Source organism: Tachyglossus aculeatus, chromosome 11 (assembly GCF_015852505.1).
Source record: "Tachyglossus aculeatus isolate mTacAcu1 chromosome 11, mTacAcu1.pri, whole genome shotgun sequence".
Taxonomy (NCBI): Eukaryota; Metazoa; Chordata; class Mammalia; order Monotremata; family Tachyglossidae; genus Tachyglossus; species Tachyglossus aculeatus.
The window spans coordinates 56,626,030-56,640,068 of NC_052076.1; the positions used below are offsets into that span (position 1 = coordinate 56,626,030).

Consider the following 14,039-nt stretch of genomic DNA (forward strand, 5'->3'; position numbering starts at 1 on the left):
TCCCAGGTTCTTATTCCAGTGCTCTGAACACAAAACGTGCTCAATAAACTGCACCAATTGACAGACTGGTCTGATGGTCTGACCTGGTCACTCCTGTGCTCCCACTGTCTGCTGCCTATCCACCCTGCCCTTCTCCTCCTCCTCCTCCTAAGCCCCTTCCCCTCTCAGCCTCCCGGGACTCTCTCTGGGCTCATGTTCTCATTTGGTTAGAGTGGCACTTACTTAAGGATCTTCAAGTAGCTGGGGAGAATCTTGGACAGTTCCACGGCCGTTAAATCTTCCATAGCGTTTTTCCCTAATCTGAAAGGAAAGAAAAATGTGACAGGGGACTTATAGCAATAGTCTCAGTCCCCGACAATCCTAGCATTTGAAGGGACCTAGAAAGGCCATCTTGTCCAGTCCCCTGCCTCTGGGAAGGACTGATGTCCAGCCTCTGGTGCAGAGCCTCCACCTCCTCCTTGGGGAGCTCATTCAGCTGAGCACCATCTCGCCTTTGTCACAGCACCAGAAAAGACACAAGCAGCCCAGTACCCAGTCGCCCCTGCCTCACCGAGTCACTCTAGACTAGTCTTTTCCTGGCTCCACCACTTGTCTGCTGTGTGACCTTGGGCAAATCGCTTCACTTCTCTGGGCCTCAGTTACCTTATCCGTAAAATGGGGATTGAGATTATGAGCTCCATGTGGGACACTGCGTCCAACTTGCTAAACTTGTATCTACCCCTATGCTTAGTACAGTGTCTGGCACATGGTAAGTGCTTCCCCACCCTCTCCCACTGTACCACGATTTCCCCATCTGGAAGATGGGGACTGAGGTCTAGGCGCTCAGTTAGAAATCCCTGACACAGGATGGGGAAGCAGCGTGGCTCAGGGGAAAGAGCACAGGCTTGGGAGTCAGAGGTCATGGGTTCAAATCCTGGCTCCACTGCTTGTCAGCTGTGTGACTTTGGGCAAGTCACTTAACTTCTCTGTGCCTCAGTTACCTCATCTGTAAAATGGGGATTAAGATTGTGAGCCCCACATGGGACAACCTGATCACCTTGTAGCCTCTCCAGCGCTTAGAACAGTGCTTTGCACATAGTAAGTGCTTAACAAATACCGAAAAATAAAAAACTATCTGGCTTGAACAGCTATGGGCCGAGGAGCCCAAGAATTCAAATCTGGTTCCGGTGTGGCCAAACGACTTGCTATGAGACTTCGAGAAGCCACTTCACCTCTCTGGGTTTCAATGTTCCATTATTGAAATGAGGATGATATAACATAGCAAGTACAACATAACAGAGTTGGTAGACATGGGATGATCTCAGACCCTTTCCCAAGCCCCTAGACCTGCTAAAGAAAGAAAAAGACCACCTCCACCTCACCCTAATCAATTTCCAGCTACAGGGACTGGGAGGGAGGCTTCAGGAGATGCAGATGAACCAGGGCTATATAACATAGCAGCCCACTGAGCTCCTTCTCCGTTTACTGCAGATAGTGGAAGCGGGAAGACTCACCGGAACTCCTCCATCGTCCTGCAGAGCGCCAACGCCCGAGCCAGCTCCATTCCACCCGAGGGGCCGAGGCAGTTCTCCGACAGGCTGAGAGACGCCCAGGAAGCCCCCCAAGTATTAGCCGCTGGCGGGGATGGAGGGTGGGTGAGGGGATGGGATGCTCCACTAGGTCGGGGGGTGGTTCCAGGAAGCAGACAGATCCTTTCCCCTTCATTATTCCCCAGTGTCCATTTCCCAAGAAGAAAGGCTAGCTCACGGCATCTCCGCATCTGCCCCTGGCCCTAACCCCCTCCCCACCTCCTGCCGAAGGCCTTGCCCCCTCCTCTCTCCCTCTGTCAGAAATCCTGTCCCCTCCTCCCTGCCCTCTTCTAGCTTCAGCTAGAGAGAAAGCCATCATTGTGGAAAGACCCTCTTTTCTCCTCCCCAAGATTAGGTTCAGAGAGGCCCTGGTCCTCCACTGAGCCCCGTAGGTCAGCAAAGAACCCCCCAGGGAACAGCAGAGAGTCAGCGGGGGGAGGAAAAGCACATCCCAGACCCTTTTTGTGGGCAGCAGGATGGAGTACAATGGCTGCAGAGAGACCCAGGGAAGGGATTTGCCTTCTGGATCAGACAGGGAACTGCCCGGGTGACAGGCTGACCGGGAGGGTGCTCCGAGGAGGAGATGGGCAGGTGGAGGGGGGTTGGGATCCAGGAGGTGGTAAGAATTTGGCTTTGGGGAGGTGTGTTTTCTCACACCAAGCATATACACCAACCATTTTTCAGTCGTGGACAGATATGTTCCCCACAAGAAACCAGGGTTTGGGTGGCAGCTGTCCCAGAGCCCAGAGGCGGGGCACCCCAGCTGGCATTTCAAGCAGCCCTAGAGTCCCGGGTATGTAAGTCTGGGTCCCCTTGGTGTCAAACTATCACTCACTCGAGCCTCCGGAGTTGGGGCATTTCAGGAAGGACCGCGGCTAAGTGTTGCATCCCGGTACTGTCTATCTTGTTGAGGCTTAAGCTGTTAAAAGAAGAAGCAATGTGTCTCAGTAAGGGGGAGGCAGTGTGCCTAGTGGAAAGCGCACGGGGCCCGGAGTCAAGAGATCCGGGTTCTAATCCTCACTCCACCATTTGTCTGCTGTGTGACCTTGGGCAAGTCACTTAACTTCCCTGTACCTCAGTTTCTTCATTGGAAAAATAGGAATAAAATACCTGTTCTCCCTTTTTCTTGGACTGTGAGCCCCGTGTGGGGCAGGTACTGATTATCTTCTATCTACCCTAGCATATAGTACAGTGTTCACTGCAGATATGGTTAGTATTATCATTAAGACTCTACAATCCCCTGACCCATTTCATTCTTCCCTTGATTGGACACAAGTGGTGGGGTCCAACTGACTAGAGGCAAGGAGACAGGGGGAGGCAAGGGAAAGCAGGAGAGGCCCTTTCTTGGAAGCCCAGGGCCTCTCCGCTGGAGGGGCATCCTTCTGGCCTCAGCTTTGTCCTCCACTTCCCACCCAGTCTGGTTGCCCACGGCGGTCCAACCCCTGCCCCTTTCCATGCTGTAAAGAAGGGAAATATAGGAGAAGCAGCATGGCCTAGTGGCAAGAGCATGGGCTTGAGGGTCAGAGGACATAGGTTCTAATCCCAGCTCCGCCACTTGTCTGCTGTGTGACACTGGGCAATTCACTTCACTTCTCTGTGCCTTAGTTACCTCATCTATAAAACAGGAGTTGAAACTGTGAGACCCATGTGGGACAGGAACTGTGTCCGACCTAGTTACCTTGTTTCCACCCCAGCACTTAGAACAGTCCTTGGCACAGAGTAAGTGCTTAACAAATACCATAATTATCAGTATGATGGGAACAAAGGAGTTCAAAGTGTCAGACCACTGGGATTCCAGAGCCCCAAAGTTCATCTATTCCATCCCTCAGTCTCTGGGCAGGCCCATACCAAATTTGTCTCTTCCCTTTTCTCCTAAAACAAGACTGAGACTCCATGCTCTCCCAAATTTTATACTGAGGAAAAGGAGGAGGAAGGAGGGAGGAGGAGGGATGAAGGAGAGAGGAGGAGTAAAGGGTAAAAGGAAGGAAGAGGAAGTAGGAAGGGGAAGCTAGGAAGGAGAAGGAAGGAGGAGGGAAGAAGGAGGAGAAGAAAACTTACTTCAGGTCTTCCAGGTTGGAGGTTTTCTTGAAAGCGTCTGACAGTTGGGAGCAGCCATCCCCGCTGATGCCACAGTTGCTCAGGCTGAAAAAGTTGGAAGACACTGAGAGGCCCGTTACCGTGGGGCACAGACCTGGCGATGGTCCGGTAAGGTCAAGACCCACTAATCCAGGGTGCGGACCACAGGTGCCCCAAGAGACAGAAGTAAGAGTCAAAAGCCCCAGACACTCCAGTGCCATTTGGCTTCTTGCAGCCTGAGCCGCTCACCTCCCCACCGGGCACCCGGGGCAGAGGCACCAGCTATGAAGATGAGGGTTCGCCATTTGTCTAACCTAAATGACACTCTGAGAAGCACGCTCCACCCAGAAAATGCCAAGAGGGGCTGCCCCTGATGATGACGTGATGCTTGGATTGCATAGAGGCACGAACTGTAGTAGTAACACACGAGTGGCCAGGCAGTCCTGGTGTGTTCAACTCTTGTCAAAACCCAATCTACGGCATTCGAGAGCGAGCAGGGGACTCACCACGCTATCGGGTCCAGTCCTCTGCCTCTAAGGAAATCCTGGACAGACAGATGGAAAGGTCTTAACTGTCCAGAAGGGGAAGAGACATCAGTGTTCCTAAGCCTGGGGCAGAGTTGGAGTCCCCAGAGCGGGGAAACAGTGAGGCCTAGTGAATACAGCACTGGCCTGGGACTCAGAAGGACCTGGGTTCTAGTCCTGGCTCTGTCACTTGTCTTTGTTACCTTGGGCAAGTCACTTCACTTCTCTGTGCCTCAGTTATCTTGTTTTACGCTGTCGAGTTGTGTCTGACCCATAGCAACGCCATGGACACAACTCTCCCAGAACGCTCCACCTCCAGCTGCAATAGCTCTGGTAGTGTATCCATAGATTTTTTTGGTAAAAATATGGAAGTGGTTTACCATTGCCTCATTCTGAGCAGTGAACTTGAGTCTCCACCCTCGAAGCTCTCCCATGCCGCTGCTGCCCAGCATAGGTGAATTTTGCCTTGTAGCAGATTGCCCTCCACTTGCTAGCCACTGCCCAAAGTTAGGCATGGAATGGGTGGTCCTCCATTTGACTCTTCCTCTCATATTCAAGACTGGTAGAGTACCAGGTATGACCCTGAGAGGGGGTTCCTCAGTTACCTCATCTGTAAAATGGGGATTCAGATTATGAGCTCCAGGTGGAACAAGGACTGTGTCTAAACTGATTACCTTGTATCTACCCCAGTGCTTAGAACAGTTCCTAGCACACAGTAAGCAGTTGACAAATACATATATATTTTTTAAAAAGGAACCACTTACGTGAGCCTCTGCAGGAGGGACATTTGGTGGAGTCCTTGGGCCAGGATCTGAATCGCAGGGTCATCCAGTTTCAGGTTGCTGAGACTGTGGGGCAGGGAGCCTGGGGTCAGAGGTCTCTTGCAGCAGAGGTGTTTTGGAATGATGGGGTCCCCCAGGGAATTCATTCATTCATTCAATCGTATTTATTGAGCATTTACTGTATGCAGACTACTCTACTAAGCTCTTGGGAGAGTACAATATAACAATAAACAGACATAACCCCTGCCCACAACGAGCTTACAGTCTAGAGGGGGAAGAGAATGGGCTCTGAAAGCATGGCAAACAGGAGGAAGAGGAGGGCAACCGCAGCAAGGGTCGGCAGAGAACGCCTTCACGGCCTGGAGCCCAACTTGCCATCCAACTCCCAGCCTACCACAGCAGGAAAATAGAGGCAGCAAACTGTAGCCATCAAGCTCCTGAGTGTGAACATCTCTGCTCAGAGGGACAAGAAAAGAGGCCCAGCCACTGGCCTGGAGAGCTTTTATCTAATACGACAGTGGGGTGTCCTGTTGGAAGACGAGGCAGCTTACGCCCACGGGTGTAAGTGTTCCACTCTGATATTCTCTTGCCAAGACTTCTCAGCCCATCACCCTTGGGGAAGCTCAGCTCCTCAGGCAGATTGTGAGAGTGGCAACGTGCCCAGGGGACTCCTTAAAACCACCGTCCTGTGCAAATCACTGAGCCCCATGTGGGACGTGGATTGGGTCCAACATGATTAGATTGTATCAACCCCAGAGCTTAGTTTGGTTTCTGGCACTTAGTAAGCACTTAACAAATACCATAAAAAGGAAAAAAGTCAGGAGACTAAGGGAGCAACAGCAGGAGTGGGGCTTTGGCACCCTGTCGGCAAGGGCCTACAAGAGGCTCTGGTGAAGGGAACTAGAAGGTTATGTCTGTCTCTCTCTCTCACACACAAACACAACTCACTCTCCACCCTACCCAAGTCCCAACTCTGAGAACAGACATCCCCCATTTGTCATGGGTCCCCTCCCCCTGCACTGCACCCCGTTTCACAGGAGCACAGAGGCATCCCTAGGCCCTTTGACACAAGTTGTGTCTCGGTCATGCCTGTGGGCCCCGTGCTCGGGAGGTGCATCCAGTGGCAGATTGAGCTGAAGAAGAACCCCCAGTTTCCCAAGACTCCGTACCCGAGGGACAAGGCACTACTTACTCCAACTCCTGCAGGCCGTGGCAGCAGCTCAACCCAGCTGCCAGACGCTCTATGCCCCTTGGGAAGATGGGACTGGATGTCAGCCTAGGGGAGAGACAGACACAGCAGGTGAAATGCTGCTCAACGTTCACAGACATCCAGGGTTGGGAAGGGCCAGGGGGGAGTAGTCAGGGGCAGGGGGCAGGGAGGGACTTTAATAACATAAATTCTCTCTCAGGAATTGGAATGGTTCAGGGACAGCCCCGATTGAAGGATAGAGAATGACCAGGCTAACCTCTAGGAGCTGAATGGAGCTACAAAAGAAGAAGGAGACAGGGTCACTGCCTTGGGGGGAGCTTGCAATGTAATTGGGGAGGGCAGGACAAACTACAAATACAAAAAACGGCCAACCCACATACAAGATAAACTTTAAAATACAGAAATAACAGAAACATATGCAACAAACATTTCCGAGACACCTGAAGGACACCTAAAAGACATTAAAATATTCTGAAGAAAGATAAAAATGTTGAAGTGTTGGGGGCTTTGGACTGACCAGAATTAATCTGGGCAGAGTTTCAGGAGGCTCCTGAGAGAAGTTGGGGAAGACTTCAAAGGAAGGGCTGGTGCTTTTATAAGGAAGAGGAATGAGGATGGTCTAGGGTAGTTTATCTGACAAACCTGAATGTCTTCAGTGCGGGGAGAGAAGGGAGCACACTCCCCAATATCCGGGAGACATCGTCATTGAGAACGACATGAGACCAGCTGTAAAGACCAAGACAATTCAGGCTACAAACTCCACTCCCACCAATCACTTTGAAAGAGTACTTCCTAAGTCCCTGGGCTAATGGAATGACATCTCAGTTCAGGTTCTAACCTGGAGGATAACAATTTAAAAATTTTTTAAAAAACAACTTTGGTCTGATCTGTCTTTTTTCTAGAAAGCTCAAAATGCTTTCACATCTGTGTTCTCCTTTCTCCTTGTGCCTTCTGTGGGAGACAGGTTGAGGCAGTATTTATTCTTCCCATTATACAGATGAAGAAACTGAGGGTCAGAGAAAGTGATTCAGCCACAGTGTGAGTCAGCAGAAGAGCTGGGACTGGAATCCGGATGACTCGAATTGTGACAGGGAATGTGCCTGTAATACTGTACTCTCCCAAGCACTTAGTACAGTGCTCTGCACACAGTAAGTGCTCAGCAAATACGAATGTCTGACTGACTTACTGACTGACTGGGTGGTACAATGCTGTTACCTCTCCCCTGCTCTCCTGAGAGCACTGGAGCAGGCGAGCAAAACAGTCAAGTTGAGCGCCAGCCCAAATTTCACCTGGGGCCTTCCTTTGCCTAGCCAGCCTGACCTTGGCCACTGAATCACTGAGCCCCTTGGGGCAACTTGAGGGGCCCATCATCTCCCACCCCCCGAGGGCATTCCCCCAAATCCTGGGGCTGAGTCCTCAGGTAACTCACTTGAGCTCCCTCAGCCTGGTGCATTTCTCGATGATCTGCCTGATGAGGGGTGTCTGCCCAGTTTCGGGGCCACACTGAGCCATCCTGAATGGGGCAGAAGCACATGGGACCGAGTGAGAGACCTAGTCCTCTGCTCCCCTTCCTCCCCCACCCAGCCCAGCCCAGGTCTTCCCTCCAGCAAATACTTAGGAGTCCAGAGATGGAGTACTTTACTAAAGTTTTTACACTACTGCCAGGGAGACGAGGAAGAGTTCAAATCCCAACCACTGGCATCCAACCGACCATCCATCTACCTATCTATCTATATCCCCCTCTAGACTATAAGCTTGTTATGGGCATGTCTGCTAATTCTGTTGTATTGTATTCTCCCAAGCACTTAGTACAGTGCTCTCCACATAGTAAGCACTAAATAAATACCACTGATTGCTTGGCTTTAAAGGGCTCCATCACCTTAACCTCTTTTATCTTACCTCACTGATTACAACCCAGCATGCTCATTTCACTTCTTTACCACTCCTCACTGTACCTCAGTCTCACCATCAATCTCTTGCCCACATCCTGCTTCTGGCCTAGAACTCCTTCCCCTGTAATATCCAACAGATCACCACTCTCCCCGCCTTCAAAGCCTTATTAAAATCACATCTCCTTCCAAGAGGTCTTCCCCGACTGAGCCTTCATTTCCCTTGCTCCCTCTTCCTTCTGCGTTGATCTTCTACTTGGATTTGTACTCTTTATCCACCCGACCCTTAGCCCCTCAGCACTTTTGAACATATCTGTAATTTATTTTAATGTCTACCTCCCCCTCTAGATTGTGTGCTCCTTATGGGCAGGGAATATGCCTACCATCTCTGTTATATTGTTCTTTCCCAAGTACTTAATACAGTGCTCTACACACAGTAAGCACTCAATAAATATCATTGATTGATTATAAGAGATTGGGCAGGGAAGACTTTCTGGAGGAGATGTGATTTTAGTAGGCTGTCCATCACCTCGCCCCCTCCTACCTCACCTCCCTTCTCTCCTTCTACTGCCCAGCCCGCACCCTCCGCTCCTCCACCACTAATCTCCTCACTGTACCTCGCTCTCGCCTGTCCCGCCATCGACCCCCGGCCCACGTCATCCCCCGGGCCTGGAATGCCCTCCCTCTGCCCATCCGCCAAGCTAGCTCTCTTCCTCCCTTCAAGGCCCTGCTGAGAGCTCACCTCCTCCAGGAGGCCTTCCCAGACTGAGCCCCTTCTTTCCTCTCCCCCTCGTCCCCCTCTCCATCCCCCCGTCTTACCTCCTTCCCTTCCCCACAGCACCTGTATATATGTATATATGGTTGTACATATTTATTACTCTATTTATTTATTTATTTATTTTACTTGTACATTTCTATCCTACTTATTTTATTTTGTTGGTATGTTTGGTTCTGTTCTCTGTCTCCCCCTTTTAGACTGTGAGCCCACTGTTGGGTAGGGACTGTCTCTATGTGATGCCAATTTGTACTTCCCAAGCGCTTAGTACAGTGCTCTGCACATAGTAAGCGCTCAATAAATACGATTGATTGATTGATTGATTGATTAGTGGTCTGATGGATGTAAAAATGACCAACCCATCTCACTGTGATCTCTTCTCCCCCAGTAGGATGTGGCTCAACCCCAATAGTATTTTATCAAGGGTCCACAAAGTGGGAGGCTCTTGAAGCCCACCCAGTTCTCGAATTGCTCACAGTCTAGTGGAGAAGAGTGGGCAGAGAAGCAGACATCGACCAAATGTGTTCCCAGATAATAGCTGTGATATGTGTTTAGCTTTTACTATGTGCTTAGCACTGAGCTGAACCAATGGGGAAGTTACAACATAAACAGATTGGACAAAGTCCCTGCCCCACTGAGGGCTTCCAGTCTAAGGGAGAAAGAGAACAGGTAGTTTATTCCCATTTTATAGATGAAGAAACGGAGGCACAGAGACATTAAATGACTTGCCCAAGGTCACACAGGAGGTAACTGGTAGAGGTGGGATTAGAACCCAGGTCCCCTGAACCCCAGGCCCATGCTTTTCCCCCTAGGCCATGCTGCTTCCCAAGAGTAACAATCAGAGGAATGAGCTGAATGGATGGGGTGGATTGGGGATTTGCCGATGTCAGAATTTGGGCCTGGAGAAGTGAAGTGACTTGCCCAAGATCACACAGACCAGTGGAGGGGCTGGGTTTAGAATCCAGGTCCCCTAACCCCCCTCTGGACTGTACGCTCGTTGTGGGCAGGGGATGTGTCTGTTTATTGTTGTACTGTACTCTCCCAAGTGTTTAGTACTATGCTCCATACGCGGTAAGCACTCAACACACATGACTGATTGAATGAATGAAAGAATGAATGAACTGGGGACTGTTCTGGCTGATTTGAGATGGCAAAAGCTTCACGGAAAGTCCAGCAGGCTCTTTGGAGAATTGAACTCAAAACCCACATCCCGGACCAAGAATCCAGCTTGGTCTGCGCTCTTACCTTGCAGCCTCAGGCTCCGGATTTTCTGGTGGCTGAGGAAATTCTTCCCCCACACGAAGGAGTGCCTGGAATTTCAAAATCCTGGGAGATGGGAAAGAAAAGACGAAAGGTCTGTGGCAGGATGGGTTTGAGAACCCGTGGCCTCTGAAGAAGGGGAGCTTCTCCCTGTGGCAGCGACTGTGAGGGACTTTGTCCTTTCCAGACAGCTGGATTCTCCAGTTCCCTGATTTTGGTCTTTTAATTGCCCAGAGGGTGGCAGGAGCAGGGAAGCGGGGGGGAAACTCAAACCAATCCATGGTGCTTTTGGCTTGGATGGGGAGGAGAGTTAAACGGGACCTTAAATGATGTAACCCCAGCAACTTGAAAGTGGGGATCTTTTGACCTTCTTGCTAAACCCCTGCTGCCGCCTTGTACCTCCTGCAGGGGAATGAAGGCAGGAGCTAAAGTAGGAAGGTTTCAACCTCCATGGTTAATAAAAGTCTGAGTTAATCTACAAGTCCTTGGGGCTACCTAAAAGCTTCTTTATTACTAGTTACCTCCAGTAACCAGGTACTACTAGCATCTCTAGATACCTCTCTTACTATTAGTAATAGTTGGAAAAGCAGCAGTGGAAAGAGCCCAGGCTTGGGAGTCAGAGGTCCACCACTTGTCAGCTGTGTGACTTTGGGCAAGGCACTTAACTTCTTGGTGCCTCAGTTACCTCATCTGTAAAATGGGGATTAAGACGGTGAGCCCCACGCAGGACAACCTGATTACCTTGGATCTATCCCAGTGCTTAGAACAGTGCTAGGCACATAGTAAGCACTTAACAAATACCTCCATTATTATTAGTAGTAGTAGTAATATTATTTATTAAATGCTCACTGTATGCAAAACACTGTACTAACTGCTTTAGAGAAGCAGCTTGGCATATAGTGGATAGAGCATGGGGCTGGGAGTCAGATGAATCAGGGTTCTAATCTCAGCTCCACTACTTGTCTGTTGAGTGACCTTGGGCAAGTTACTTCACTTCTCTGAACCTCAGTTACCTTATTTGTAAAATGGGGATTAAGACTGAGCCCCATGTGGTTCATGGCCTGTGTCCATCCTGATTAGCTTGAATCTACCCCAGGGCTGGCCTAAGTGCCTAGCACATAGTAAGTGTGTCCATCCTGATTAGCTTGAATCTACCCCAGGGCTGGCCTAAGTGCCTGGCACATAGTAAGTGCTTAACAACTACCACACAAACACAAAAACACACACACACACACAAGCACTGGGTAAAAATACACAGATGAAAATGAATCATGTTTTGCTGGCGCCCATTGCCAAGACAAGCAGTCCTGATTTAGGCTTCTTTTCCCTACCGGATCTCTGCATCTGACTCTGAAAATGGCAACCCCCCGCAAGCCCGGCCCTGGAACCTCCAGGATCTGCTCACGTTATCTCTGTGAGGTTACCCGCAGCCTGGATGCTCATCTCCAGCAGGGTGACAATGTCCTCTCTCAGCACCCACTGTTCTTCCACACTGCGATAAAAAAAAAAACAAGTCGCATTGAGGATCAGATACCAAAGACTCATCAAAGGAAGGAGCCACAATGGTCTCCAGAGAGGCCAGATCAATGACAGTCTATGCACTGACAAGTCCATTTCACCCACAACATCAAAAAAGTGAAGCTTCAGCATCACCCAAACTGTTAAAAAATACCATGCAAGAGTTACGGGGAGGTAAGCGTTCTGATCAGGGCTAGGACTGGGTTTAAGGCCAGGGTTAGGCTGAAGGCTTCAGCAAAATTAGAACCATGGTTTGGAACTGGCATTAGGGTTAGAGGCAGAGGCTAAGAAGAGGGGTTTTGATTGGTTTGATAATTTACATGGAATGTATCTGAGCCTAACACTCCTTGATGTCCAGGTCTGATTATAATACCAATCTTCTTGGTAATTGTTTGTTTTTGCCTGCCATCCTTGGATCCTTTCTGCCTCCTGTTTTGGCCTTGATTCACAGGATCAGAAGATAAACACTCCTTGTTCTCTGTCTCCACCTTCTAGACTGTGAGCCCACTGTTGGGTAGGGACCGTCTCTTTATGTTGCCAACTTGTACTTCCCAAGTGTGTAGTACAGTGCTCTGCACACAGTAAGTGCTCAATAAATATGATTGACTGATTGATTGAAAGGCACTGCTAGGGCTTGCGCTGACGAAGGCCAGGCTTGGATAAACTGGGGCTGTTTTGGGCTCCCCCACAGGCAATGGGGGTTGCTCATTCAGAGGCGCATGGTTCCTCCCTTACCCACAAGTGAGGCTGTCCCCCGGCCCCTCGAGGCTGAAGGAGGGATGCCCACTCTTGGGGCTTGGACCAGGGCCTAGCATCCCAGCCCGGGATGGGCTGTGCCAAGGGGCTTCTCCAGGGCTTCAGTTCCAACAGGAAAAAACTTCCATCTCTTTAGCAGTGGTGGCCTCTATGACCCTCCGCTCCCATAATAAAGGTAAGGTGGGATGGGAAGGAAGAGAAATGGGGCTCAAGGAAGGGTTGATGAACATGGCATATATAGAGCATGATGGGAGGACAGGATGCAGTAGGCTGGAGGTATGTCATCAGCCATTGCTCTCTTTGACACCCTTGCCATTCACCCATGACTCTCTACAGGCTGCAGAATGAAAAAACTGTTCCAACCTAACCTCCCCTCCCCAAACAACATCAGTGACTTCAAATTTGACTGGCATTAAAATGCCTAAGACCGGGAGACCTAGGGAAGGGCTTGGCTGGCATGCATGAAGTAATCCCCACCCATCTACTTCACTCCCCTTGGACTCTGCCCACTGATATTACCTTATTCTCAGCATCCCTGAAGTCTTCCTAACTGTCTTCAGGAGGTGCTTCAGACCAAGGAGGGACACATTGCTATCAGTCAATCTAAGAACAGAGAAACGAAGACTATTGGCTGTGGCTGACATGGGGTCTTAGTGGACGGCAAGCCCGGCCTGGCTCCATTTCCTGTGACAGAGAGCTAATGGGAGTCATGTCTGGTAGGGAGGACAAGGCCATTAGGTCATTAAGGAAACTTTCCCCAGTCAGTCAGTCAAATTTATTAGCACTTACTGCATTCAGAGCACTGTACTAAGCTCTTGGAAGAGTCCAATATAACAATATAACAGACACATTCCATGCCCACAACGAGCTTACAGTCTAGAGGGGGAAACAGACATTAATATAAATAAATAAATTACAAATATGGACATAAGTCCTGAGGGGCTGGAAAGGGGGGTGAGTAAAGGGAGCAAGTCAGTGTGACACAGAAGGGGAATGAGAGAAGAGGAAAGGGAGGCTTAGGGAAGGCCTCTTGGAGAAGAAGCACTTTCAATAAGGTTTTGAAGGTAGGGAGAGTAATTGTCTGTCAGATATGAAGAGGGAGGGCGTTCCAGGCCAGAGGCAGGACGTGGGTGAGAGGTCAGCGGCAAGATAGACGTGGTCGAGGTACAGTGAGAAGGATAAAAGTAGAGGAGCAAAGTGTGCAGGCTGGGTTATAGTCGGAGAGTAGTGCGGTGAGGTAGGAGGGGGCCAGGTGACTGACTGCTTTAAAGCCAATGGTGAGGAGTTTCTGTTTGATGTAGAAGTGGATGGGCAACCACTGGAGGTTCTTGAGGAGAGGGGAAACATGGCCTGAATGATTTTGTAGAAAAACGATCCAGGAAGCAGAGTGAAGTATGGGCTGGAGTGGGGAGAGAGAAGAGGCTGGGAAGTCAGCAAGGAGGCTGATGCAGTTTGGATGGAGAAGAAAGGGCGGATTTTAGTAATGTTGTGAAAGTTGAACCGACCCACTGCAGCCCATTTCCACCCCTGCATCCCCAGGCATCAGTGTGTGGACTCAAGTCCTGGAAACTTACAGGAGTTCCATCTGGAATGGGGACTGCCCCACCAGAGCCGCCAGCTCGGACAGGTGCTCCAGCTGCAAGTCACACTTTGAGAGCCTGAGGGAGCAAAGCCAGGGAAT

At 50.1% G+C, this 14,039-nt stretch overlaps 1 protein-coding gene across 1 annotated transcript in view; it reads right to left on the reverse strand.

The window, feature by feature from the left end:
* The window catches only part of NLRC5 (NLR family CARD domain containing 5), a 68,293-nt gene that overhangs the window by 7,410 nt on the left and 46,844 nt on the right, over positions 1-14,039 (reverse strand). The window contains exons 31-42 of the mRNA XM_038754337.1: positions 13,933-14,016; positions 12,878-12,961; positions 11,490-11,576; positions 10,070-10,150; positions 7,590-7,673; positions 6,803-6,886; positions 6,143-6,226; positions 4,933-5,016; positions 3,627-3,710; positions 2,404-2,487; positions 1,494-1,577; positions 223-300 (exon numbers count right to left, since the gene is read on the reverse strand). Of these exons, the coding sequence (XP_038610265.1) occupies positions 223-300; positions 1,494-1,577; positions 2,404-2,487; positions 3,627-3,710; positions 4,933-5,016; positions 6,143-6,226; positions 6,803-6,886; positions 7,590-7,673; positions 10,070-10,150; positions 11,490-11,576; positions 12,878-12,961; positions 13,933-14,016 (1,002 nt within the window). The remainder of the gene's footprint in view (positions 1-222; positions 301-1,493; positions 1,578-2,403; positions 2,488-3,626; positions 3,711-4,932; positions 5,017-6,142; positions 6,227-6,802; positions 6,887-7,589; positions 7,674-10,069; positions 10,151-11,489; positions 11,577-12,877; positions 12,962-13,932; positions 14,017-14,039) is intronic.